This window comes from Amphibalanus amphitrite, unplaced genomic scaffold (genome assembly GCF_019059575.1).
Source record: "Amphibalanus amphitrite isolate SeventyFive unplaced genomic scaffold, NRLGWU_Aamphi_draft 000031F_arrow, whole genome shotgun sequence".
In the NCBI taxonomy this organism is placed as follows: domain Eukaryota; kingdom Metazoa; phylum Arthropoda; class Thecostraca; order Balanomorpha; family Balanidae; genus Amphibalanus; species Amphibalanus amphitrite.
Window position 1 is genome coordinate 220,139 of NW_024881527.1, and position 24,931 is coordinate 245,069.

The 24,931-nt window shown below is 56.3% G+C and overlaps 1 protein-coding gene across 1 annotated transcript; it reads left to right on the forward strand.

Annotated features, from left to right (window-relative positions):
• Positions 1-416: 416 nt before the first annotated feature.
• Positions 417-24,645, forward strand: LOC122368206 (mucin-19-like). The gene is made up of 9 exons (XM_043341929.1): positions 417-723; positions 1,489-1,620; positions 1,775-1,991; positions 2,400-2,929; positions 3,194-3,266; positions 3,536-3,573; positions 18,554-18,634; positions 19,412-20,945; positions 23,559-24,645. The coding sequence occupies exons 2-9, from the start codon at positions 1,492-1,494 to the stop codon at positions 23,624-23,626; spliced, it is 2,670 nt and encodes an 889-aa protein (XP_043197864.1). The 5' UTR covers positions 417-723; positions 1,489-1,491; the 3' UTR covers positions 23,627-24,645.
• The last annotated feature ends 286 nt before the right edge of the window (positions 24,646-24,931 follow it).

Genomic DNA, 24,931 nt, shown 5'->3' on the forward strand with positions numbered 1-24,931 from the left:
TAGCAAAAAATGTTTATACAAAGTTAAAATTGATTTGTCTTAGGTCTTGTAAAATTTTGTATGGAATTCGAATTTTATTAATAAATAAATCCAACAAAATTATAAAGCCACATTTTTGTGCTAAACATGCATTCTGTTTCTCAAGGTCATCGTTAGCCAGAAAACGCCAGACGTATGGAAAACGCTAACTTGTTACTATTTTCAAAATGTTTGGTAATTTTATTTTAAATTACACAAACTGCAAAATTCATTTTTCATTTCATCAATTTATAGAAAATAGCCTAACAATGGTAAATAAAAACATATTTTATAGCCCGGCTAACTATTATCAAAAGATCTCAAGGCCAATAGGCAAAGGCTTGAAATTGTTACGTTTCCGACGAGGATTGTATCTCTTTGTCGCAAATAGCTGTAGATTGATAACATGGGACCCTTAACTAGAGTCTTTTGTTACCTTTATTGTGAAATTGCATGGTAAATTCATCAATAAATTGTTCAAAGTTCTCAGTAAATTTCAAAAGCCATCTGTGAATGTGACAGATGATCTAATTATTTTGCCTAGGCTCTCCAGTTCAGTGTCTGCAGTCCGACACTGACATTTCAACTTCAATTCACACTGATACCGGCTACCGTGTCATGATGATTTTGTTATCTTTTGTTGGCGACATATGAAATATTTAAATAGAGTGAAGTAGTGTGTATTTGTATACTTATCGTCTTGAGGTAAGTATGTAATTCTTTTGTTTTGAATTTTATGTGGGGAAACTGTAACATGTCCCGAGCTCTGTTCGGTCACTTTTTTATCAGCATGCTGTTGGTTTTCCCATATAGGGAAGTTATTGCTGGCACTTCTTGGCCTCTCATTGGTCAAATGTATAGACCACATGAATTCGACCAATGAGGAGCCAAGAAACAGCAGTATCTGTATGCCTGCACGGCCTCGCAGCCTGCTGATAAAAAACTACAGCAGAACAGTGCCCTTGACTAGCTGACTGAGCATGATCTTCAATAGTATGAGTTGCCTAATTGTAATTGATGCCAATAATACTGAAAGATGGTAAGCATGTCAAGGAAGAAATATAACTGCATTGCCAGTCTTGATAATGCATTGAACTCCCAAAATGGTATTGATAAGATGTCGGTCAAAGCATGTAGAGAACCATTACAATGCTTTGTGCCATTGAATATGTATATGAGGTATGGATGAGATACAAGACATTCAGTAGTATTCCTTTCTCTATATACCTATGCACCAGAAGCATGAGTTGACAGGTTGAGTGTCTTGCAAACCTCTAAACTTGAAGTTGTCATTAAGGGAAGCAAGCTAATTTGAGTGATACTACTTACTTTGTGGATCATTTTTATGGAATCTATGAATTAAGCTCCTGCGATTTTTATGAAACATTTCTGAGATACTAGATAGTGACCTTGAGCATTGAGCAGCCTCAATATTGAGGTGCTATTTGCTAACGCTGTGCTGTTTTACAGAGGATGGAGGACGGCAAGGCAGCTGAGGCCAGCATGGATGAGAAGTCCACATGCAAGCTGGAGTCAATGCTGAAGGAGCTGGTCAGCTACAAACATGCTGGAGATATGTCAGAAATGTCCCCAGAGGTTCAGGTGTGTAGCATCTTGTGCTAACCACTTTATACATCATACAATACTGTCATGTCATGTCATGTTTTACATTGTATTGTATTGTTACGCTACCTGAGTTATTATTGTCAGTGATCTGAGCACCGTCGCTCACCGTTGTGCGGCCGCTGACTGGCAGACGCTGCTTCGGAGGGAGGAGGAGTGTCAGGCGCGCGAGGAGGCGCGCTACGCCGCCCGCCGGCTCAAGGGCCGCCGGCCGCGCGAGCGGCGCCGGGGCCGAGACGCCGATCAGAGTGCCGCCGGACGGGGCCACTCGCTGGACAATATGGCTGCGGAGAGCCGCGCCGGTACCGCCGAGAGCAAGACGAAGGGCGTGGCCGGACGCACCGCCGAAGGTACGGGCGGTAGGGGAACTGGGGTGTGTTCGATGTGGGTGAGTAGTTAGATTGATGTTTGCTACTGTGGGCTGTGGCGTCACAGTCTTGCTGTGGTGCTCAGGATTCCACTCTGTGGCAGATAGATGGACTGGTAAGAGAAGGAGGAGTACTTGCAGTACTCTGCTGTCTGTTATAACTTTTTGATTTATAGATTAGCTGCGACATGGTCGTTGACCTTGCACTGTAGTTGCATTGTTGGCTTAATTTCCGGCGATAGTTATCATTTTTAATCAAATGTGAAGTTTGGCAGTCGCTTTAGCAGTAAATGGTAGTTGCTTTCACGTTTTTCAGCCGTACCGTCGATGTACCGTACCGTACCGTGAAGCTGCCAGTCATTGACTGATCATGTGTCTGTCCCCGTGGCAGGCGGCTCCTGCTTCAACCTGTCTCGCGGCTCGTTCGAGCCGGCGCTGCGCCGTCAGCGGATACAGCAGGCCGGCGGCTCGCTGGAGGACCTCAGCGCCATCGACGAGTCCACAACGGGTCTGGAGTCGGCGGCAAAGTCGGGCGGCAGTCTGCAGAACCTCAGCCAGCAGGCGGACCAGCCGCCGGCCGCGGAGGCCGCGCAGAGCCCTGACGGCACGGCGGCGCCCACCGAGCAGCAGGCGGCGCCCGGCCGTCCAGACGCCGCCGCCACCGTGGTCATCCAGATGTCGGGCGTCGGCGAGGACAGTGACGACGACTCGGCCGCCCGGCTGGCCGTGCGCGCCCTGGCCGCTCCATGTGCCGCCGAGGAGGCGCCCGAGCGCGGCACCAGTCTGCGCGAGCGGCCGCGGCACACGCTGTCGCTGGAGGAGGGCGGCGGCGCGCTGCAGGCGACCGTGGCGGCGGTGGCGGCCGAGGTAGCCACCGCGGCCGCCCGGCGCCAGGCCAGCTCCGAACTGGAGCCCAAACGGGTCAGTGACGCCTTCAGTGGCTGATGGTGTGTGGGGAGAACGAGTAGAATGGTTAAGTGTCGGCGCTGAACTGAATGCCATGTACTTTTGTTATATACAGCTTTCAGGTTTATCAAGGCAAATATTGATTTGGTAGGTGCTAAAGGAATCACCTCTGCAAAAGCGGCCTCGCTTGCAGAGGTGTAAGATGCTGTTAAGCTGTCATCGTGTTGCAGAGCGCTGCCGCCCCCCTTTCACCTGTGTGCTTGTCTCTGCCGTTTTCAGAAGCGCTCGACGGCCCCCACAACCATTGACCGCGGCGTGCTGCGCTGTGTGAACGCGGAGGATCTGCCTAAAGGTGAGTGGATTGTGCACGGTTATGGCGAGAAGCGTTTTTGGCAGACGGTGAGGGGGTTTGGGCGTGTTGTACATATGTGTGATGGTGTCCGGTAAAGCACTGACTTAATTGCTGCATTTTGCTTGGCTTTCATGGGCATTCACCTTGTTGATTTCTTTTCCAAGTAACATGATCAATATTATATACATAAATTGCATATTACTGATCTGAATAACCCTGTCCGATCCTCGGTTCGATCGCGCTGATTTATTCTCTATTTTCTTTTCCAGCCGCCCTGCTGATGGCTCGCAGCTGTGGACAGGTACAGGTAAGGAGCTGCCGAATCTTCAGCCGTCTTAACTCTCCCAAACCACAACATCGGTTTGGGAGAGTTTACTGATCGGTTTGGAAGCCAGTACTATGCCTGCATTGGATCCTTTTAGATAGAGGTCGGTTGTCATCAATGGTCGTGCCAGCATTTGGACGTGCCGTATTGGCAGTCAAGTTTGTCTTCTTCCCTCTGTTGCAACTTACAGCGCCTGGGGTACGGGGTAGTGTTGTCCGTATAGGTTCTTCCCGGCCGGCCGGTGCAGATGATATGACTGAGCGGTCGGTCGGGGTTTGTTTGGACGGGTGATTCGACGATAGGGGATACGATCCTGAGCAAATATTTGGCCCGATGGATTTCATTCTGCCGTCCAAAGGAGAAGAAGCGTATCTCGCATTTTCCTGAATTTTATTTTTTTATATCATTAGATGCAGAATTTTAGGCTCTATCTCATACATACCTATAGAAAAAAAATAAAATCTACATTTCCCCAAATTTTGGGTTTATAATTATCCAAAAAGCGTATATGCAAAACGGGAGCAGCAGGAACCAAGGAAGAGAAGCGTATCTCACTAAAATAACGCGCATATGATCACAATGGACGTTTATCCCAAAGAAGAAAAGCGTATGTGCGTACATACGCTTTTCTTGCTTTGTGTCCCTTTGGGGGAACGTACATGCGCTTTTTAGACGGCATAGTTCCGAACGATAAAACAACGGGAAAAAAGCGTATGTCTGTACTTGCGCTTTTATTGCTTTGTTTTGCCGACAGCTTTGGTATGATGCGCTTTTTATCAACGCGAACTTCCGTTACATCACACAACATAAGTTGACGTGCTTTAAGTTAGCGATTTCTTGTCGTACGTTAATTGTTCAATAAAATTAAGTATTTTATATCTAGTATCTACCCTTGAATAATAATATAAATTGTATAAATTTGGGCTAGTGCGGTAGGCATAGCGTATCGGATTAACATTTTTGTAATTAGATCCAGCCAATAAAACATTTAAATGCCAGCGCGTGCACGCCGGATCTTTAAATCTGGACATTTAAATCTCGCTGCAGTGTCGGCGTCCTAGCGCCGCCGTGTGGGCGTGTCTGCGGCCATGACTGGAAGAAAGCGGTCCCAATTAATACCCAGAGCTGAGTGCAAGAGGCGAAATGGACTGGTGCATGTGCTTGTCACGTGGGACGATCAAAGCAAGGGAGAATCGCATTTCGTACCGATTTCCCAGCTGCGCTGTCCGACACCCCTTGAAGGTGGCGCAAGAGTTACCATGAGGCATTCGAAGCGTACAATTTCGGTCAGCGAACGACACAAGGCTGCACCTTCCCTCGTTCAAGGTAAGCACACTTAACTTAATATATATGTAAAAGTAAACACAAGAAGTGTTTAATTGAATATCACACTCGTAGTTTCGGCACAGGACTTGGATAGGAACCTTACTAACTGCGCCTGCCCAAGTATGGCTTGTGCTGTACCTTATTCCTCGCACAGGCTGGGTTATGCTGGACTTGACAGTGCTAAGTAGTTGAATAGCATTGCAGACATGGTACCATGCTCCATGATTCCCAGGTGACTGGTGTAAGCTGCTGGGCCTGCACGCAAGCCGGAATTTTAGGAATCAACCTTTTAATTGTTAGTTGAATCTAAACATTGACATTCCGTAACGATGTTTAACTTTTTTCATCTGAAATTCAGGACTGACGAGAGTTCTTCCGGCATCCGAAACCATTACTGTCTTTGACAACCTTGTACCGCTTTTTCTTAGATGAAGCCGACTACGAGCCTTCCGCTAAGATGCCCAGGACCGCCCCCACGGCAAAGCAGGACCCAGCGCCGCCGGCACTGCCGGCACCGCAGGACCCGGCACCGCCGGCACGGCAGGACCCGGCCCCGCCGGCACCGCAGGACCCGGCACCGCCCTCACTGCCGGCATCGCAGGACCCGGCACCGCCCTCACTGCCGGCACGGCAGGACCCGGCCCCACCGTCACCGCAGAACCCGGCCCCACCGGCACCGCAGGACCCGGCCCCGCCGGCACCGCAGGGCCCGGCACCGCCGGCACCGCAGAACCCGGTCCCGCCCTCACCGCAGGACCCGGTCCCGCCCTCACTGCCGGCACCGCAGGACCCGGCCCCACCGGCACCGCAGGACCCGGCACCGCCGGCACGACAGGACCCGGCCCCACCGGCACCGCAGAACCCGGCCCCGCCGGCACGGCAGGACCCGGCACCGCCTGCACCACGAGACCCGGCACCGCCGGCACGGCAGGACCCGGCCCCGCCGGCACCGCAGGACCCGGCACCGCCCTCACTGCCGGCATCGCAGGACCCGGCACCGCCCTCACTGCCGGCACCGCAGGACCCGGTCCCGCCCTCACTGCCGGCACCGCAGGACCCGGCACCACCGGCACCGCCCTCACTGCCGGCACGGCAGGACCCGGCCCCACCGGCACCGCAGGACCCGGCACCGCCGGCACGGCAGGACCCGGCCCCACCGGCACCGCAGAACCCGGCCCCGCCGGCACCGCAGGACCCGGCACCGCCGGCACCGCAGAACCCGGCCCCGCCGGCACGGCAGGACCCGGCACCGCCTGCACCACGAGACCCGGCACCGCCGGCACGGCAGGACCCGGCCCCGCCGGCACCGCAGGACCCGGCCCCGCCGGCACCGCAGGACCCGGCACCGCCCTCACTGCCGGCATCGCAGGACCCGGCACCGCCCTCACTGCCGGCACCGCAGGACCCGGTCCCGCCCTCACTGCCGGCACCGCAGGACCCGGCACCACCGGCACCGCCCTCACTGCCGGCACGGCAGGACCCGGCCCCACCGGCACCGCAGGACCCGGCACCTCCGGCACGGCAGGACCCGGCCCCACCGGCACCGCAGAACCCGGCCCCGCCGGCACCGCAGGACCCGGCCCCGCCGGCACCGCAGAACCCGGCCCCGCCGGCACGGCAGGACCCGGCACCGCCGGCACCGCAGGACCCGGCACCGCCGGCACCGCAGGACCCGGCACCGCCCTCACTGCCGGCATCGCAGGACCCGGCACCGCCCTCACTGCCGGCACCGCAGGACCCGGTCCCGCCCTCACTGCCGGCACCGCAGGACCCGGCACCGCCGGCACCGCCCTCACTGCCGGCACGGCAGGACCCGGCCCCACCGGCACCGCAGGACCCGGCACCGCCGGCACGGCAGGACCCGGCCCCACCGGCACCGCAGAACCCGGCCCCGCCGGCACCGCAGGACCCGGCCCCGCCGGCACCGCAGAACCCGGCCCCGCCGGCACGGCAGGACCCGGCACCGCCGGCACCGCAGGACCCGGCCCCGCCGGCACCGCAGAACCCGGCCCCGCCGGCACGGCAGGACCCGGCACCGCCGGCACCGCAGGACCCGGCACCGCCCTCACTGCCGGCACCGCAGGACCCGGCACCGCCAGCACTGCAGGCACCGCAGGACCCGGCCCCGCCGGTGCATATTACAGCACATTATTAGTACCATCGGTGTGCTCATGTACATGCTTTAAGAAGAGAGCAGTTTTTGTTTCGTGAAGGTCATTAGCACTAAAAGGGGACATTCATGTTCAGTTACCTCACAAACCCTGTGAAAAAACTGAACGGTTTCCTGAAGGTTCTAGTGCAAGCAGCATTGTTTTAATCCGTGTGAACTGCATGGACCTCTTTTTTTTTGTATTTTTCTCTTTCGTGTGAAATACATGGACATGTTTTCGAAAGCTGTTGTTTCGGTGGCCTATTAGGCTGACATGACACATATTGACGGAAGTATAAATTTGCAATAAACGATTTTTCAGGACAAGAATAATCCTGGGTAGCGCAAATGTTTCACTTCCGGTCATAGAAAGGCAAAATGAAGAAACGTATCTGATATTCAGAATATCTTTGTGCCACATCAGAAAAGCGTATCTGCGTAGATACGTTTTTTATTCATTGCACTTTCAATGAATTTTACAGAATCGGCGTAGATACGCTTCGTGCATCGAAGACAAGAAACGAAGATGCGCTCATTGTTTGTACATACGGTTGAAGCGTATCTGCATTGGCATCAGCCGAACAAAGGTGAAATAAGCGTATCTACTTTCTTCGATGTTTATATCAAATTAACAATATAATTCTCATGTATAACGCCACTGATGAGATTGGTCGTGTAACAAGGAATATCATGATATCAGTCTTATGGTGATTGGCCATTTGGTTTTCAATTAATTGAGCAAAAGACGAAAAGTGCTCTCCTGTAAAACTTGCTAAATGCGAGATACGCTTTTTCAGCTTTGTACGGCAGCATTGATATAGTGAGGCTGTTTGTCGGTCTGTCAAAGACTGCTGTAAAGGGTGCGGTTGCAGACTGACGAAAGGAGTGTCATGTTAGCCACTTGTGGTTAGAGGCGGTGATTCAATATCCTGTGTATCAGTAGCCGAAGGAGCTCAACTCATTCAGTTGCAAATGATCTTTTCAAATAGCAACATATCGCTTTTCATCAACGAGATACTACTGTATGATTAATTGAAATAGTATCGTCGGCCGAAACATGATGGGATCAGTCGGTTTTTACCGAATGCGATCTCACCAATACGATCCAAATATTGCACACCGTAACATGTCTCGTCGCCATTGACCTGAGTAGAAGTGGCCACTCCCATGACTATCTCAAGTGCCGGTCCATCCGATAGTACGATAGTCGGAGCCGTTTGCAGTCCGTCCGAGATGCTCTGAGTATCACTCATGTGATAGTCTGCCGCGCCCACCCGATCGCCACTCCTTACATTGACCCGTGACAGTCCGTGACGGTTCGTGACACACCGCCGGTGGTATCACGGGAGTCACGGCTCGGCGTCACGGTATCACGGAAGTCACGGCTCGGCGTCACATTTGACATGCCGTGTGACGGCTGGCGTCCCGACCTGGTGAGTACTCAGTGATCTCTCGCCGACTCTCACTCCAGCTGAGTTCAGTCGGTCCGTGATCAATACCTCCACTCGGCGGGTAACGCCGGGAGAGCGGCCGCTGCCATCACGTCTCAGCCCGGTCGCTGGAGCGGCCGGTGCCACCGCGTCTTTACCCGGTCGCTCGGTTCACGGTGTCAGGCGCGGCCGGCTGGGGTTCGGGCGGCGTCTCCCGGACGTGGTGGGAGCGTGCGGTTGACCCGGTGCCACGCCCCGTCGGCCCCGGGGTGGCCGTATGTACCGCTACTGTGCCACGTGTCACGGCCAGCCGTCAGAAGGCTGACCCTAGCGAGCATGTGTCACAGAGGATCCGAGAACGACTTACAAGATAGCACCGGGTGAATCCAGATAGTAGAGCGCTTATGTCGTTCCATCGCCTACCTGCGATTTATACGCTTTGATGGGAGCATCATAAATCCATGACGGCAGCCGTGTGCCGTAGAGATTATTCAAACGGAACGTTATATAAACCACACCGCCCTGCTTGACTGTGAAATGAGCTGCAGCCTTGCCGAGAGGGATATATTACATGTCTTATGCAGCAGCCGGTCGCCGCCGAACGCATGACGCGAGCTACCGTTGGCTTTTGGACGGCCGGGCACACGCCGACCAAGGGATGCCCCCGGCGCCGTCAGTCCGTTTGGTGGGCGGGGCCGATGGCCGGCAGCAGCTGCCCTGGGCCGGCTCCGGCTGTCGCGGGGCACGCCGGCCGGTGGGAGGTTTGATACCCAGGCGGGGAGCGGCGAGTGTCGCCGCCCGGCCGCGCCGACAGGGGGTGTGTCTGCGCGCCGCTCGTGGCCTCTGCCCGTCCGACTCGTGTGGTATCAGCTGGCATCGGCCGACCGACCGACCGCGCGCCGCGCCGCTCCGTACAGCTGGTAACAGCGCCGCCGGCGGCAGCGGCGCTCCCGTCTCGACGCCGGCCGACCCGCCCTTCCGACCCGGTTCGGTGCTTTCTGTGTGGCCTGACTGACCTGTGGCTTCGGGTGCCACAAGTGGTTATCTCTGCGCCGTGAGGAGCTCGCCCGTCCACCTCACTCAGCCCCCTGGGCGCGCCCCTGGCTCGTTGCGCCGACCCTGCGCCGGTGCCTGTGGGCGCCGCTGGCGGCCCGGTCGGTCGGTCGCTGGCCGAGCGGGGCGGGGCGGCGTCTCGGCAGTGAGGCTGTGCGGCGCCGGCCGAGCCGGCCGCGCCGAGACAATGTGCCCGGCCCGCAGCGAAGACGGAGAGACGGCCGTGGTCAGAGAGACGTCCTCCGCGCCCCGGCTGCAGTGGCTGGTCCCCGCCGGCACCGCCATCCACCCGGCCAATCTGGTGCACTTCTTCCAGGTAGGAGACACTGACCCGACCTGACCGGACTGTCCACGCTTTTACGAGCCGGAACGGTCTGGTTTTGTATCTTCGATACATTTTTGGGGCTATGGAAGGCGGAAGCCCTGTGATCTATTTTTGGCAATCTATTTTCAACTTCTGACGATGATTATGTGTCACTTAAATTATATTCAGGTTATCTGACCGCTTTAATCTTCTCCGTAATCCTTGTAATTAAATCGATCGGGCTGAAGGCGGTCGGGTGGGTTCCGGCATTAATTCGCGGCCTAGCCTGGCGTCGGCGGAACACGGATGTCATTTCACTGAGGACGTTCATCAATAACTGAGGCACGGGACCGCCCACCGACCTGTAGACTGAGTGTAGGTCTGATATTGGCTGTCTGTGGTGAATGTATTTGATTGAGACACGGTAAATTGCATATTCCTGTTCTTGTAGATCAAAAGCTGGTGGCGACACTCCATACATTCGTCCTCCTTGAGACGATTAGGACTGGTCTAAAATGTGATTGGAGCTACATTTAGAATACCTTGATGAACTTGACTCCTCATTTTTAGCTGTATGCGTTTGACTGCCCGTGAAGTATCGAATAAGTTCAACAATTGCCGCCGGGAAACTTCCTGATGCGATATTGGCGATGATCAATCGACAGGTATCCGTGGAAACACGTCCTTGGTGTCCGCACTCCTCTCTGATCAGTTCGCTGAACAATCTGACCCTGTTCCCAATCACTGGAGCGGCAGCTCTTCGCGCGCCTATCGGTGTCCGTTCTGAGAGGAACTGATGGTCCGATTAGTGGGACTGGCGGGTGGCACCGACTCGCCCAGGCCAGCCGTTATCGCGGAGTCAGGTGACCGTGGTTGGACTATGGAGTGAGGAGATGCGGGAGCATAGATCGTCTTTTAGTGTGACTCCCTCTGCTTCTCTGTCTTGGCTGTTGAGTCTTAGAGTTACAGACATGCTGCTCCGAACTAGCCCCATTTGTGAGTCACGAGACGGAGAGAGGGTGCACACTGCATACTAATCTCACCCGTTATATCTGTAACGACGGCTCCGTTTAGCCGCCATCTCCTCCCCGCTCTGCCGGGGTGCGGTCGCTGCGGTCACCGTCCCTGATTCGGCGGCGTGGTTACCACGTGGGGCTGCCCTGGCCCGTCCGGACCCGTTCTGTGGACGTGACTGCACTCTGCAGCCTCCCGCTGCCGGCGTGTCCGGGGGCGACTCTCTGCTCTGCATCTCTCCTTCAGCCCGCCGGTGAAGCCAGGGGCACCCCCTGTCATCCTGGGCCATCCCCACTGGAAACCGAGTCCATTGCCCGGCCCGGTGGCAGTTGGTGCGCGGCTCCCCGCTGCTCTGTCTACGCCCTCCCTCCTCTGTCGGTAGTGTGTCCCGATAGCGCGGTGTCTGCTCGGTCGCTCCATGGCGGCCTTGGCGGCGGGGCCAGTCGGCGGCTGTGCGAGCCGTCTGCCGCCGACCGCCCGGAGAGAGACGCTTTTTTCTGTCCCCGCCCCGCCCGCTACCCCCGCCGGACGATCGGCGCCGCGGGCCACGCTGACACGCTGTTGCTGAGCTATCGAGGCCGTAACTTGTGCTGCTATCTTTTACCGTCTGCCGTAATCTTGGGGATAGATGTCTGTTCCGTTGCCGCCAGCCATGAAACCGAAACTCCATGCTCTACATTATCACTCTGTCCTCATATGACCGTGTTTCCAATCCTGTCTCGTCCCCTGGCTCGGTCCGACTGTTCCCTGACCGAGATATTGCCTCCAATCTGCCCTATGACCTGAGTCCTCGAGGACCAGTCCGTCAGTCCGTAGTCCGTTGGTCCTCGGTGGTCGTTTCCACGCCCGGCCCCGACCCGGCCTCGCCCCGGCTTCCGCCCATGTGGTCGGAAAATACCGGGGCCGCCGTCCGTCGGCCGGGACCAGCTGATTTCTTTGTCCGAGGTCGGATACGGAGCTATTCACCGACGAAGGCCTGAGTTTCTTTGGCATGAGGCTCGGGGGAAGAGGGCCAGAGGATGGCTAGGTGTTGAAGGTTTGCTGATTGAGCTTTTTCAGTACCTTCTTTCGCCAGTGTCTGGGAATTGAAATGCTACCTTGTGTTCAAATCGGCTGTTTTATTCCCGCCTATGTTTCTCAGGACGTGTATCTGGTCTCACGCGCCGGCCTTGTGCCGTTTGACGGGTATATGATCTCATTTCAAACGGCGGAAGCCGTCGGCGCACTCTCAGTCTCACAGCCGCAGCCTTTCTGCTCCGATGGTCATGCTGCTCATGCACGTAACACAGCATTCAGACTCGAACAGTAATTGACTACGAGCTTTTGTGCTGGGTGCAGGACCTTGTACCCTGCACTCGTTAAAATGGCCGGGTGGCAAGCCTGCCAGTTTTTCACTCGGGCGTTCAGGTTCCGCCCTGGTTTTTGACCGATAAATAGCTGTGTGCATTTGTTAGTGATACTGATCAGCCTCCCGTCCATGTTTCGGGTCCGTTACCCATCATTGGTGGTAGGCTGCCCCGTTCTCCAATCTCTGGAACCTTCGTCGACTCTGTGTCATTTGGGCGGAAGGCTCGCTGTTATTTGGGCGTAACGCTCGTCGTCACTTAGGCAGAACGCCCGGTGTTATTTAGGTAGAAAGCTCAGCTTCATTTAGGCAGAACGCTCGGCATCATTAATTTTGTCAGTTTGAGCTGACAAGTCTCTGCCGGGTGGCGCAGCGATGGGTGGCTCACGGTCGCCACTGCCTCTCGTCACTCGTCACTCGCCTCGTCACGTCTTTGTTTCTCGCCGTCCGTGACGCGTCTTTCGTCGCTCGTCACCGCGCTCGCTGACTGATCACCGTCACCCGTCCGTGTTGGAACTGTAGGAGGTGTGACGGTCACCGGGTCGATGACTCTCAGGCTGTGTTCGGAGTCGGGCGGCTCCCGTAGGGGCCGATGTCGGTGGACGACCCATGGATTTAACCCCTCTTCCGGGCAATGCTGGTGGTCAACAACCACGAACCATGATTAAGAATGCTACGTGGGGATGGCAAAAAAAGCTTCTCGCCTTGAATTACATGGATGTTTAAAAGGCAAGGGTGCGTTAGAATTTAAATGGCACTCAGAGATGTCAATTATAGTACTGGTGTGGCTTGCTGACTTGTACGACACTTGATACAGCGCACATGTCTTCTGATATATTTTGAAACGCGCCAGTGCCATCAATCACTGCTGTTTACTGTGAGAGCTAACATTGAGCGGAGTGTGATGGGCGGCCCGCACCCCACTCAGCAGTCTGTGCCGGGGTCACTGGACGACCGACAGGCCCGGCTGCCACCGGACACACCCCTGCGTTTGGCTGGAGGTGGTGACGTCATCTTTGGCAACTGAGGGGGGGGGAGGGGGGCAGAGCCCATAGTAGTTAAGTTTGACGGTATAGCGGCACATATTGTCTTATGGTATGGTTGGATCATACGAAAGCGCAGGCTGCTTATAGCGACCGTATGATGGCTGGTTTGTCACCAGTGCATTGGAACTAGACGCTGCAGTGACTAATGACAGGCTCGCCTCTGGTGTATATTTCATGGCTAGATACGGGGTGGGTGACTGTCCAGACTCATACCAGACCGGTCGCCACTGACTGGCTGTGCCGTGTGCGGCGCCCAGTCGACCGCCGACAGAGCGCCCTTCACGCAGTCGATAGTCTAAACAGCCGCTGCCCGGCCCGGGCGCTCGACGTTTTTGTGAGAGCCGAATTCAGACGGGTAAACACGCTGGTCCGTCTTCTTTTTATGGCCGGAGGGAGCCGCTGCAGTCACTGCTGTACTGAGGAACATGATGAGTTGCATTAATGAGCCTCTCTGGGACCTGTGAAATATGTAAAAATTGTTTGGAAGCTATAACGCCATAGAAGCCATAGCGTAAAGAAAGCGTCAGCAGCTTCCATCATTAACAAGGTATTTTTTTGCCAAAGGTTACACTAGCGGGCCACTTATTTTCCTTTGATTTTACACAACATTGTCACCGTGTTGGCTTCCCCCAGCCCGATGCGACCCTCGTCTCACTACTTTGTCTCAGTGTGTATTGTCCAGTGTATACGGTCTGCAGAGCTCAGAGGGTTGGTCGACACCGGCCCTAGTCCCTGGTGCCGCCCTCCCCCCTCTCGATGTCTTCCGTTCCCCTTCCTGGTGCCGTCTTTTACGCACCCGGTCCTCGGAACTCACACGGCTCGCCGTCCGGCCTGTGTCCGTGCCCCTCCGTGCTGTCCCGGCAGCTGTGGATGGGAGGCAGCTGGCAGGACTGACAGCGCCACCAGAGATCAGCGAGCGGGCACAAACGCTGAGCGACAGCGGCAGCAGGCCTCCCTCCCCTCCCTCCCCTCAGGGCGACCCCCCCCCCTCCCCCGACACACCTGTGCCCGGAGCTTCAGGAGCAGACGAGCATCGGATGGCCTTGATATGAACATCGGTGGGTCGATCGTTTAGGGGAGGTAAACGGCGCACATTTGGGGGAGGTAAATGGAGCACCTTGAAACTTCTTCTGGTTGTAATGGCAGTTTACTTTGCAAACCCCGTGCAGGCCGTGCAACAAATGTGCAATCCTTATCTGGCTGAAGCGGGCCAGCGACGATTGAATGACCATTTTATTGATCACTTGGCTTGCCTTTTATATCAATCTATCGACTTTCAATTTCCTATTATCGATCATCTTTGTCCTTTGACTTCTTAGTTATAACTTTTGACCCGTAGTGTAGTATCTGTTGGTAGTTCGGTTTCACTTTCCACTTCATTTCCCACTTTCCGTTTTGCCACTATGCCGCCTTGCCACTTCCCGTTGCCACTTGCCACTATGCCTCCGGACACAGCTGGAAAGACACCGGGACGGCTGTGAGGAAGGAAGCCGGCGAAACCCCTCAGCGCTGCCGGCGGGATTTGGCCGTTCATCCGTGACCGATATCGATGTGACCCGACCCGACCCGACCCAGCGCATTGGCGTCAATACAGCCGTCGGGCTAATATGCCTAACGGTCGCTTCACGGATACGATACGACACAGTCCGTCTATCGTCTATTGGTCTTATCCGTCTAACCGTCTATCAGCTGTGTGCGAGTCTATCTGACCGACATTGGGCGTGGAGTCGGGCGGCCCCACTCGAGCACCGGCTGATGGTACCATTAGCCCGGTGTCCGCCCCTGCCCCCAGCCCTGCCCCAGCCCCCAGTCGCGATGGTGGCGGATGGCGATATCCGATGGCCCTGCCCGACGGTCTCCCTATCAGCAGTCATGTGGTTATCAGTTATCACACCCAGTCGTAGACCGCACACCGCTTACAGGTGATAGATAGCTACATACTCGGCCCCGCTCCAGGCGCCACTCTGACTCCACTCTTGTGCTGAGTCACCGACTCCTCTGACTCACTGACTCGGCGCAATGACTCCAGCAGGACGGCGAGCCGTCACTGACCTTGATGACGTCACCGACGCTGACGATTGTGACGTCATCCGTCGGCTCTCGTTGGGATGATGTCACAGTTGATCTGCGGTCGGTGACGTCACCCTGCGTTGTCGATGTTGGAGTTGTTAGGTACATAAAGCCATGTCATCCATGGTTAGTGGTCCGATCGTCACGAGTGACATATCGCCCGACATTATCGATGATGAAAAATCCAACCTACTTATCGTCACAGTCGTTTATACTTTGTTCGTGCTGTTCGGCTTAGCTGTTTGTGAAACAGGGGAAGGTCGTGAGCGCCGGTTTTCCTCAGATGCTGACCGCTTTTCGGGCGTGGCTCCGCTTTTCAGCTCCTTCCTGGACGGCTGTAGTGACGTCATTTCAGCCATTATTTGGGCCGTTACGTCCCTTCTCCCTGGAGGTGGGCCCGACCGGTCCCGTGGCGGGACCCACGTGGTCGCTCGGGCGCCGCCTGGTGGCTGATGTGGCTAGGCCTGGTGTTACGTGGCTGGTCATAGTGTAACGCTGGGTGACGTGGTCCGGCGTGACGTGGCCTGGGTGACGCTGTCCTTGTGCCGTCACGAACAACCACTGCCCGTCACGCTGATGTGCTCCGTGGATAGAGTGCTGCGTGAACACCATTTACTGGTTCCCTGAACATTCACCCTGAACATCATTCACTGGTTCCATGAACTTAGTGAACATTCCCTTGAAATTTGGAAAATAATAATCCCACCCTGCGGCCTGCTCTATCTGAGATGAAGCGACTGAGAAGTATGATTGATGAGATGAGTTCACTATTTCACTTACCCCGAGGACCGTGCGATTTTAAAAATGTATGAACAGAACAGCGTAGCACGGTTCCAACATTATGCGTATTACCTGCAGTCTGCACTATTTATAAACACTATAAATGGCACCTGGGCGGTAAATGGTAGTTCATTTTGAACCCGTTTCTGCCGGCCTCTTCCCGAAATTGAGTAGTTCCTTACTGACGGGCTAATCGTTCAAATTTGGATGGATTGGATTGGATGTATCCGCGATGCTATGTTACTGACATAGTCCGTACCACGAAGTACTTAGCTTATAGTCCTAACCGAGGTACTACCTAGAGGTATAAGTAATTTTGGTTTTAACATCGTGATAACGGAAGTGGCTCGAGGACATAACAGACGCCTGCATTTTTACGATATTGTTATTTTACGAGATATTATCACTTTTAGTCATCGGAAATCTGTCGGAACGAAAAGCTCGATCTGCAATATTGGCAGGATCGTGACCCAAGTCCCACTTAAAACGATGGTTTATCTGCTTTGTCTTTGTCGTCTTCTCTTCGACAATCATGTTCGGCTGTCTGATGATAAGAATTCTCACGGCGATGTCATTATCAGAGTTCACCTTTGACTCTTGAAGTCGCGGTTGGGGACCAAAGGCCAGATACGGCCGAGTTGGAAGCGCTGGTCAGATACAGCTTGTGGGGGTTCGAGGCCAGTGTTCCAGAATCCACAATCGACCTTGTTGGGGTCTGTGGTTGGATATGATCTCTTTCTCCAGACTACTGGCAAACATAGCTCTTTACGATATGCATATTTCCGCCGTTTGTATTTGCTCTGCACAAACTAAACTGACATGCCCCTCCCGTATCAGCAGGGTAGCCAGCTGGTAAATCGCGTCTTGTCTTTGTTTCCGTGATCAATATCGGCCCGCGGCTTGTATTGACCACTCGCTGACGTGGCTGACTGTGAACACTGAACAGCGACCGTACCGCCGCCAGCACAAGGCCTCAGCGCCGCGTGTTCGACGGCGCCAGCTGACTGCGGCGCACGCAATGTTACGTCACACGCGGTTAGACTGGCCTTGGCGGCGCTGACTCACGTCCGTTGTGCGCGCACTGGAATCGGTGTCTGTTGTCGGCGTATTTGGCAGACACGACACTGGAATCGCTGCCTACTGCCTACAAATCAGGCAGACACGACACTGGAATCGGCGCCTGCTGCATATAATCCATAGGTAGATAGGGATGCGACAGACCCGATGCCGGAATCAATATTGTTGGAATCGATATCGATACAGCGGTTTCTCGTATGCTGACTAATGAGCTGTAGGGCTGGGTCTCGGCCTGCGGACAGCCAACGCGATGCCGAGTGGAGTAATTTGTAATCCACCCACGGACATTACCGGGAACGTCCGGTGTTGTGTTTGCCAAAACTCCCCTGTCAGTACCAAAGGACGACCCCGCCGGTGTGGTCATTGCCTCGCCTGCGTCATGTCAAATTCCTGAAGGCAGCCCCGCCGTTCTGGCGCTGGTCCTGTCTTGTGCCACCCCACCTCGCCCCTAGCTTCGTCATACGGCCATACCCTGATTCGGCCTGTTCGGACTTGTCCGGCGCTGACCGCTTCGAGAGGACCCTCCTCGCCTCTCGGACTCTGTCTGCTCTTGGCTGGTTCTGCACTTCTCCCCTCCACAGTTCACGTGATTCACTGCGCCTGGCTCCTTCCACCCCGGCCGACCCTGTTCCCGTCGCGTCGATGCGTCGTTGTCGTCGCGTCTGAGTCGCACCTGGACAGAGGCGGCGCGTCCCCCTGTCGGCGGCCACGCTGGCCTCCCGCCCGCTGACTCACACCACCCACACGCGGCTGGCGACTTTCTGGATAGTTCGCCGTCATTAGCTGCTGAAGTGTGTTCGGTCGCTGGTCACCAGGGTGCGATGGTCATGCTGATTAGTTTTGCCAATGGACGCGGGCGGTGTAAAAGTGCTGACGGGGACGGGGTCGGAACATGCAACAGGCTCGGGGCGCGGTCGATACAGCTGAGCAGGTGTGATCGCCTGGTGCTGGGGCTGGCCTTTTCGGAGACGCGATTACAATGGACATGATGCTAGACCAATCGGGATTTCTTTCCAGTATAGTGTAGGGAGGGATTTAGTCTAGGGAGCCGCTCAGTGGCGTGCTGCGCCTCCCGACCTGCCCTACCTGACGCCGCCCGTGCTGACCGCGGGCGCGCTGTAAACCGCAAGTCAGGGCGGCGGCGGCGCGTCAGCTGAGTGGGTAGTCAGTCGGCGCCGGGCGCCCGACGTTGGAGGACGTGTTCCGCCGTCTGTGGGCCGCGTGTACCGACCTGTAGCGTCTGTACTGAGCTCAGACATGTGTCTGGCGGTGGGGTCGACGGCGCCGAGCAGCGCCGGCTCGGTCACCGCCGCCCCCTCGCCGCGGCTCTCCCCCGAGCAGCGTTCAGCCGTGCTCTCTCTGCTGCAGACCCTGGACGGAAGCGCGGCCAGCACGAACTCCAGCACCAGCAGTCGACACGAGAACGGCCGGCGAAAGAACAAGAAAAAGGTAAGGGACGTTAGTGACGGGTGGTCATCCGACCTATCCACCCGCTGTTAGCACAGCTCTTGCCACGCTATCAGCTGGAGACCATACTTGTTTATCATGCAGTCCCGTGATCATATGATTCGAGATCATGAGTCACCATCATTTGACAAGCGGCTGCTGGCCCATTCATTCACTTTGAGTGATAAACATTCCCATATTTGGTCAAAGACTGCCAACTGTGTGTAGTTCCTCTTTTCATGCCTCTGTGCCCTCTCTCCCACAGTATCTCACAGTCAGTTCGTTCGCAGGTTTTGCGGTGTTTTTGTGCTCCGTTCTGACTCCAGTCCCGGTGTCGTGTTTCATTCCGTTCTGACCCGCCGTTCCCATTGTGTCTCCGTCTCGGTCCGTAATGGTGCTGTCCGTGTCGAGACCCGCCGGTCGCCATCGATCCTGACCGTGGACCGGCGCTCAGGGGCTGAGGAGGTGGGCTGGCCGGCCGCACTGACGCCGCGTCATACCGCCTTATATGGCCAGACGGGTCGGTATCAATGCGCGAATGCTGTGGGAGGGCGTGTGCACGATATCTGTCGACGGAGTGACTGTATATGGGACGGTGTTACGGACCTATGTCTGTGTTGTATCGGTGTGTGGGAGTGGTTTCCTGTCTCGTGCTGTGTGGCGGTCGTCTGGGGCCGATTGTGACACTCACGCTGGTGATGTCTGTAGCGGCGTGTCGGTGACCGCTCCGCCGCTGTTCGTGTGTGCCGGTGACTGACCCCCGCCCGTATCCATCCCCAGGTGGAGCCGCTGGTTACCACCGAGTCCGTGGAGAACTACCAGGGCGACAAGAATGTCGACTACCTCATCCAATTCATCGAGTCGGGCGGCTCCAAACTGACGGCGCCGACCGAGAAGAACGGTCGCAAGGCGGAGCGCGCCGGCCGCCGGGAGGTCAAGGGCCGTCGGCCGGCCGAGGAGCGGCCCGGCCGGCAGGATCGGCGCATTGCCCGCCGCCAGGCCGCCAAGTCGGCCGCCGCCGCGCCCGCCGCCGCCTCGCGCAGCTCCAGTGTCGAGTCACAGCCGGCTGAGGAGGAAGGTGCAGACCAGAGCCGCCTCAGTGGTGACCCGGCGGCCGGCGCGGCGGCGCTCTGGGCCCGCGATGGGGTGACGTATGTGTCTGCCGCGCCGGCGCCGGCCGGGGACGGGTTCGTGCGAGACTTCTACAGTGTGACGGACGAGACCGGTGTGCCTGAGGAGAGCGAGTTCCACGTGGTGACGCGCCGGCAGCGGCGCCGGCCGGCCGCTCGGCCCAGCTCTGGCCCCGCACTGGACACGCAGCACGCCCCGGCGGGACCGCCCGGCTGGCGGCCGAGCCGGCCGGGCGCCGCCAGCAGACAGACGCACTCAGCCCGCAGTGTGACCAACTCGGAGGAGACTTCTGACGCGGACAGTGACGGTGCCGCCAGCGCGCCGGCCGGACGCGCTCCGCTGCCCTCCGACAGCGGCGTCGCGTCGGCCGCCTCCTCAAACTCGGCGTCGTCGTCGGCGTCGTCGGCTTCCTCGATCTCGTCCTCATCGCCGGGATTTTCGGCGTCCTCCTCGGCGGCAGCCTCCTGGGCCGACGTGGCCAAACCGAAGCCCGCCGATGCCACCGCCCAGACAGACTTTATCGATGGTGTGGGCGCCATTTTTGGTGACCGGCCGCCGGCGCATGCTGGCCTGCTGCGCGGTGGGGCGGAGTCGCTCGACTCCCGGGTCGGCAGCGCGCGGCGAGAGGAGTTTCCGGCCATTGCGGTGGCGCCGGTCGCGCCCACGGCAGCTGTGGTGGCCCCCGCATCCTCGCCGGCGCCGGCCGCCGCTACTGTCACGCCGTCTGAGTCCCGTGTATCAACAGCGAGCTCTCCCGTGGCGCCGGCAGTGCCAGCACCAACCAGTGCGCAGACTGCGGTAGTGGCCGCTCGGGTGAACGGGGTCACCCCGTCGGCGGCGGCGGCAGCAGCAGCGGCGGTGGTGACGCGGACCAAGCGCTCGCCGGTGGTGGAGATACCGGCCGCCGTGCTGTCCGGGGACGGTGCTGCCGGGCCGGCGAGCATACAGAAGGTGGCCGACATTCAGTTCGGCTACATTGACACTCCCCGTGCTGAGGCCGCCTCCTCACCAGCTGAGGTCGAGGCGCCGGCCGCCGTCCCGGTGCCGTCGCCTCAGACCGAGCAGGAGCCCGAGTCCAAGGCAGCGCCGCCTGGTGTGGACGGCTTCTGTCGAAGGTTCCGCGCCCAGCCGGTAGATGTGTCTCAGTTCAACTGGAAGGAAGTCAGTGTGTTCCTCTCTAAAGGTGAGTGGCTCTGCGGACGTGCCTTATCAAACGTGTCTGGTTTGGTTGCAGGCCGGTACGTGTTTGTGTGATGTTTTTGATCGCGAATGACAGCTTGATTTGGGCACGAAGGGCTCGTGTGCTGTTATGTAATCGGAGCCGAAACCGGTGCAACTGCATATTTGCTTCGCTTGCAGAGCGCATCGGGGGTATTCACGTAACATTCCGAGCGGTATTGCACCCTGCTTTTGGTTATCGTTGTTTATCGGTATTGCTAGTAGTAAATCATGTGTTTTGTGAACTCAATTATATTTCTGAGGGCAGATTGTTATGACGAATTGAACTGTCCGTAACTTGTCTAGTAGTTCACGTAAGTTCACTCCCAGTTATCATCAAGGCACTGAAGCTGTGAAACATTACCAAAGTTTCACCATACCTGTGCACTTGAACTGATCAAATAATCTACAGGGTGCGGCATAAGTTCTGGTACACTTTTTCTTTTATTAATTAAAAGATTTACAACAGGCTTACAGAGTTGAGTATTTCAGTAGAGGATCTCTATGAAGTAAAGTCAAAGCACGTGTGATATCATGAACAAATATTTACTAGCTGAGCGAGCTGAGCCTTAATTAAACAAATGGTAACTGATCGCCCGACAGCTAAGTGCGCACCATGCCGCCTTTCTCCCCAACAAAGAAGTTCGCGGGGCCATCGTCTGCATGAAGATAGCGGATACCTCGGTAGCAAAGATATGCAGCACGCTTCGCTGCACGCGGAATCTTGTGTATCGGACGTGGACCCGGTACCAGGAGACCCAGAGTACCGGAGATCAATTCCGTTCCGGCCGCCCCCGGTCCGCCCGCACGCCTCAGCTGAAAGCCGGATTGTCTGCAACCCCGAGCGCATGCGCCAAATGGCCCGGGACCTAAATGTGTCCGAGCATTCCATGCGCAGACTCATTTCTAAGGATATGTGCCTGAAAAGCCTCCGCAAGAAGCACGTTCACTCTCTCAACGCTGCACAGCGCCACAAACGGAAGGAAAACGCTCTCAAGCTCCTCCGGACCGGGGGCGGCCGGAACGGAATCGGTCTCCGGTACTCTGGGTCTCTGGGCCCAGGTACTGGGTCCACGTCCGATACACAAGATTCCGCGTGCAGCGAAGCGTGCGACATATCTTTGTTACCGAGATATCCGCCATCTTCATGCAGACGATGGCCCCGCGAACTTATTTGTTGGGAAGAAAGGCGGCATGGTGTGCACTTAGCTGTCGGGCGGTCAGTTACCATTTGTTTAATTAAGGCTGAGCTAGTAAATATTTGTTCATGATATCACACGTGCTTTGACTTTACTTCATAGAGATCCTCTACTGAAATACTCAACTCTGTAAACCTGTTGTAACTCTTTTAATTGATAAAAGAAAAAGTACCAGAACTTATACCGCACCCCCCTGTAGTTGCGCCGCTAAGCGTCGTAGATAGTGTACGGTATGATTATTCGATATCTCAGACATAAGTTATCCGACAAACCAGGTCAATTTTTATGTTTTTTCCTCCATTTTTATGGAAAGTTTAACAGCTTCTAGGCAGCATATTGTTATATCCATATCAAGCTGTGTTTTGGATCCAGTTTGTGCCGGGCCTCACACACCACTGAACCCGTCTAACCTAAAAATAACAATAAAAACGCTCTTAAGATTGATGATGCTCAAGTGGTTTGTCATTTGGGCGTACAGTAATGTAAATTGTTACATACCGTAGTTACATTTCAACTTACAATTACCTTTCACATGCACCATAGCGCAGTGAACCGCGGAGTTGTCTCCCCTGTCGTGATTATCGGGTCACGGTGATGTGCGGAGCGTCACGGTTTCATTGCGTCTGTTTTTGGAGCGTCGCCTCTCGCTCATTAAATTAGTATTTACATGGCCATTTGTGGCTGTTTGAGCTGCGGCGTGTTACGGGAGAGGAGTTTTACCGATGAGGTGATAGGTTTCCGGGCTGAACTTACCGCTTGGCTGTTCGGCGTAGCTGCCCTGCCACACTTCACTGTGGCGTTATGCTTTCTTGTGCGGTTTGTTCTTGCTCTCACCAACTGTCACTGTTAACACCGCCCTCATCGTCACACACATGAATGCACAAATCCTTACCAAGCCGTGTTGCTCGTCATTAAACTCAGTTTCTCTGGCTGCTAAGGTCTGCTGTTCTGTCTCCCCCTTGTGTTGCAGTATATTGATTCCTGTTGTGTTGTAATCGATGATATACCAACCCAAGACTACTCCATGCCGCCCAGCCTCTCCCCAAGTCATGTTGCAGTGATCTGACCCAGCTCCTCTCTGTTGTATTTCGGCGTACGCCAAAGCTGTGGGGTTGAACCTCGTCTTTAGAGCAATGTGCTGACCCCTCTCTGTCATGTTCCAGTGTATGCCGAGACTGTGAGGTCCCCAGAGCAATGATCTAACTTTCCTCCCCGTCTCTGTCACGTTCCACTGTACGCCAAAGCTGTGAAGTTACCTGACGCTCGTCCCCAGAGCATTGATCCGACCCCATCCCCCTCATGTTCCAGTGTACGCCGAGGCTGTGAGGGTGACCGGCGCGCAGCATTGATCTAACCTCTCCCCCTCTGTCGTGTTCCAGTGTACGCCGAGGCTGTGAGGGTGACCGGCGCGCCGTCCTCTGAGCCGCAGCGTGCCCAGCGACTGTGATGTGGCCGCCGGGCCGCCCCGGTCGGCCGGCGCCCGCCGCTGTGATCGAGACTGTGTGGCCGACGCCCGGTCCCCTCTGGTGTGACCGAGCTCCTCCGGCCGGCGGAGAGGTGTGTGTTGTTGGATGGTGGTCAGCCGACCGCCCGAGTTGTTATCGTTGATGTGGAAAGAGGACTGAGAGGAGGGAGGCGCCTCCCGCTGACCGACTGCGACTGCGGACGTTCTGTGATACTCTGCGCGGCCGTGCGGCGCGCCTCAGACTGAGTGTGAGCGGCGCGAGTTCGGACACCCGCCAGCGCGCCCGGCCGCCCCCGCCGAGTGAGACGTCTGTCAGTGCTGCGCGCTCAGTGAGTTGTGAGTTACGTGGTGGGAGTGTGACGCGAGGTCTGTCAGTGGTGAGCGCTCAGTGAGTTCTGTGTGTTCTGTGAGAGTTATCCGTGAGCCGCGGCTGTGCCGTGTCCGGTGGCTGGCCGCTGTCGGCGCTGGGCAGAGCCTGTCTCCGCCCCCCGGCCGGTCGGCCCCGGCGGCCGCCGCCCGCTGTTCACTGTGTGTCACTGTGCCGCCCCCGCCCCCGCCCCCGCCCCTGCTCAGGGCGCTGTCGAGTCACCGGTTGTGAAGTTCTGGGCGGCCTCAGCAGGTCGCCCTGCGCTGGCCACGGTCGGTGCTCCCGGACCGTGGCCCCCCACTCAGCCCCATCGAACTGCGTTGCGTCTGGAGCTGCGCCTCCTGAGCTGTGTCTCTGGAGCTGCGCCTCCTGAGCTGCGCCTCCTGAGCTGTGTCTCTGGAGCTGCGCCTCCTGAGCTGCGCCTCCTGAGCTGCGCCTCCGGAGCTGCGGCTCCGGAGCTGCGGCTCCGGAGCTGCGCCTCTGGAGCTGCGCCTCTGGAGCTGCGCCTCTGGAGCTGCGCCTCCTGAGCTGCTCCTCTGGAGCTGCGCCTCTGGAGCTGCGCCTCTGGAGCTGCGTCTCCGGAGTTATGACTCCGGGACTGTCTCCAACGTCAATACATGATTGCATAATGAAACGTGTATCTATTGTCCGTAGCGGCTCATGAACAATACCAGGAGTGCCGGGACGGTGTGAACAGAACTGCATTATTATAGAGGTGTTCATCTTCCAGTCGAGAAAAGTGATTGGTAGGTTCAAGCTGGCGTTGTGTGTCAGCTAAAAAAAACGTAAATATCTCACTTGCTCATAATTGCCTTGGCTACAGAGGGACAATAAAAGCTCACGCTTTGATCTCCAAGCGATTCACCTAATGTGACATTACCACCAGAGGGCACTGCTCAAAGCCGTGCCTGCCTTTCCCC

Bases quoted from the DNA above. Each gene is read 5' to 3' on its own strand.
- LOC122368206 (XM_043341929.1), top strand. From the start codon at position 1,492: ATGGAGGACGGCAAGGCAGCTGAGGCCAGCATGGATGAGAAGTCCACA. The intron at 2,930-3,193 runs GTCAGTGACGCC...TGCCGTTTTCAG, and splicing joins CCGAACTGGAGCCCAAACGG to AAGCGCTCGACGGCCCCCAC. The intron at 18,635-19,411 runs GTAAGGGACGTT...ATCCATCCCCAG, and splicing joins GGCGAAAGAACAAGAAAAAG to GTGGAGCCGCTGGTTACCAC.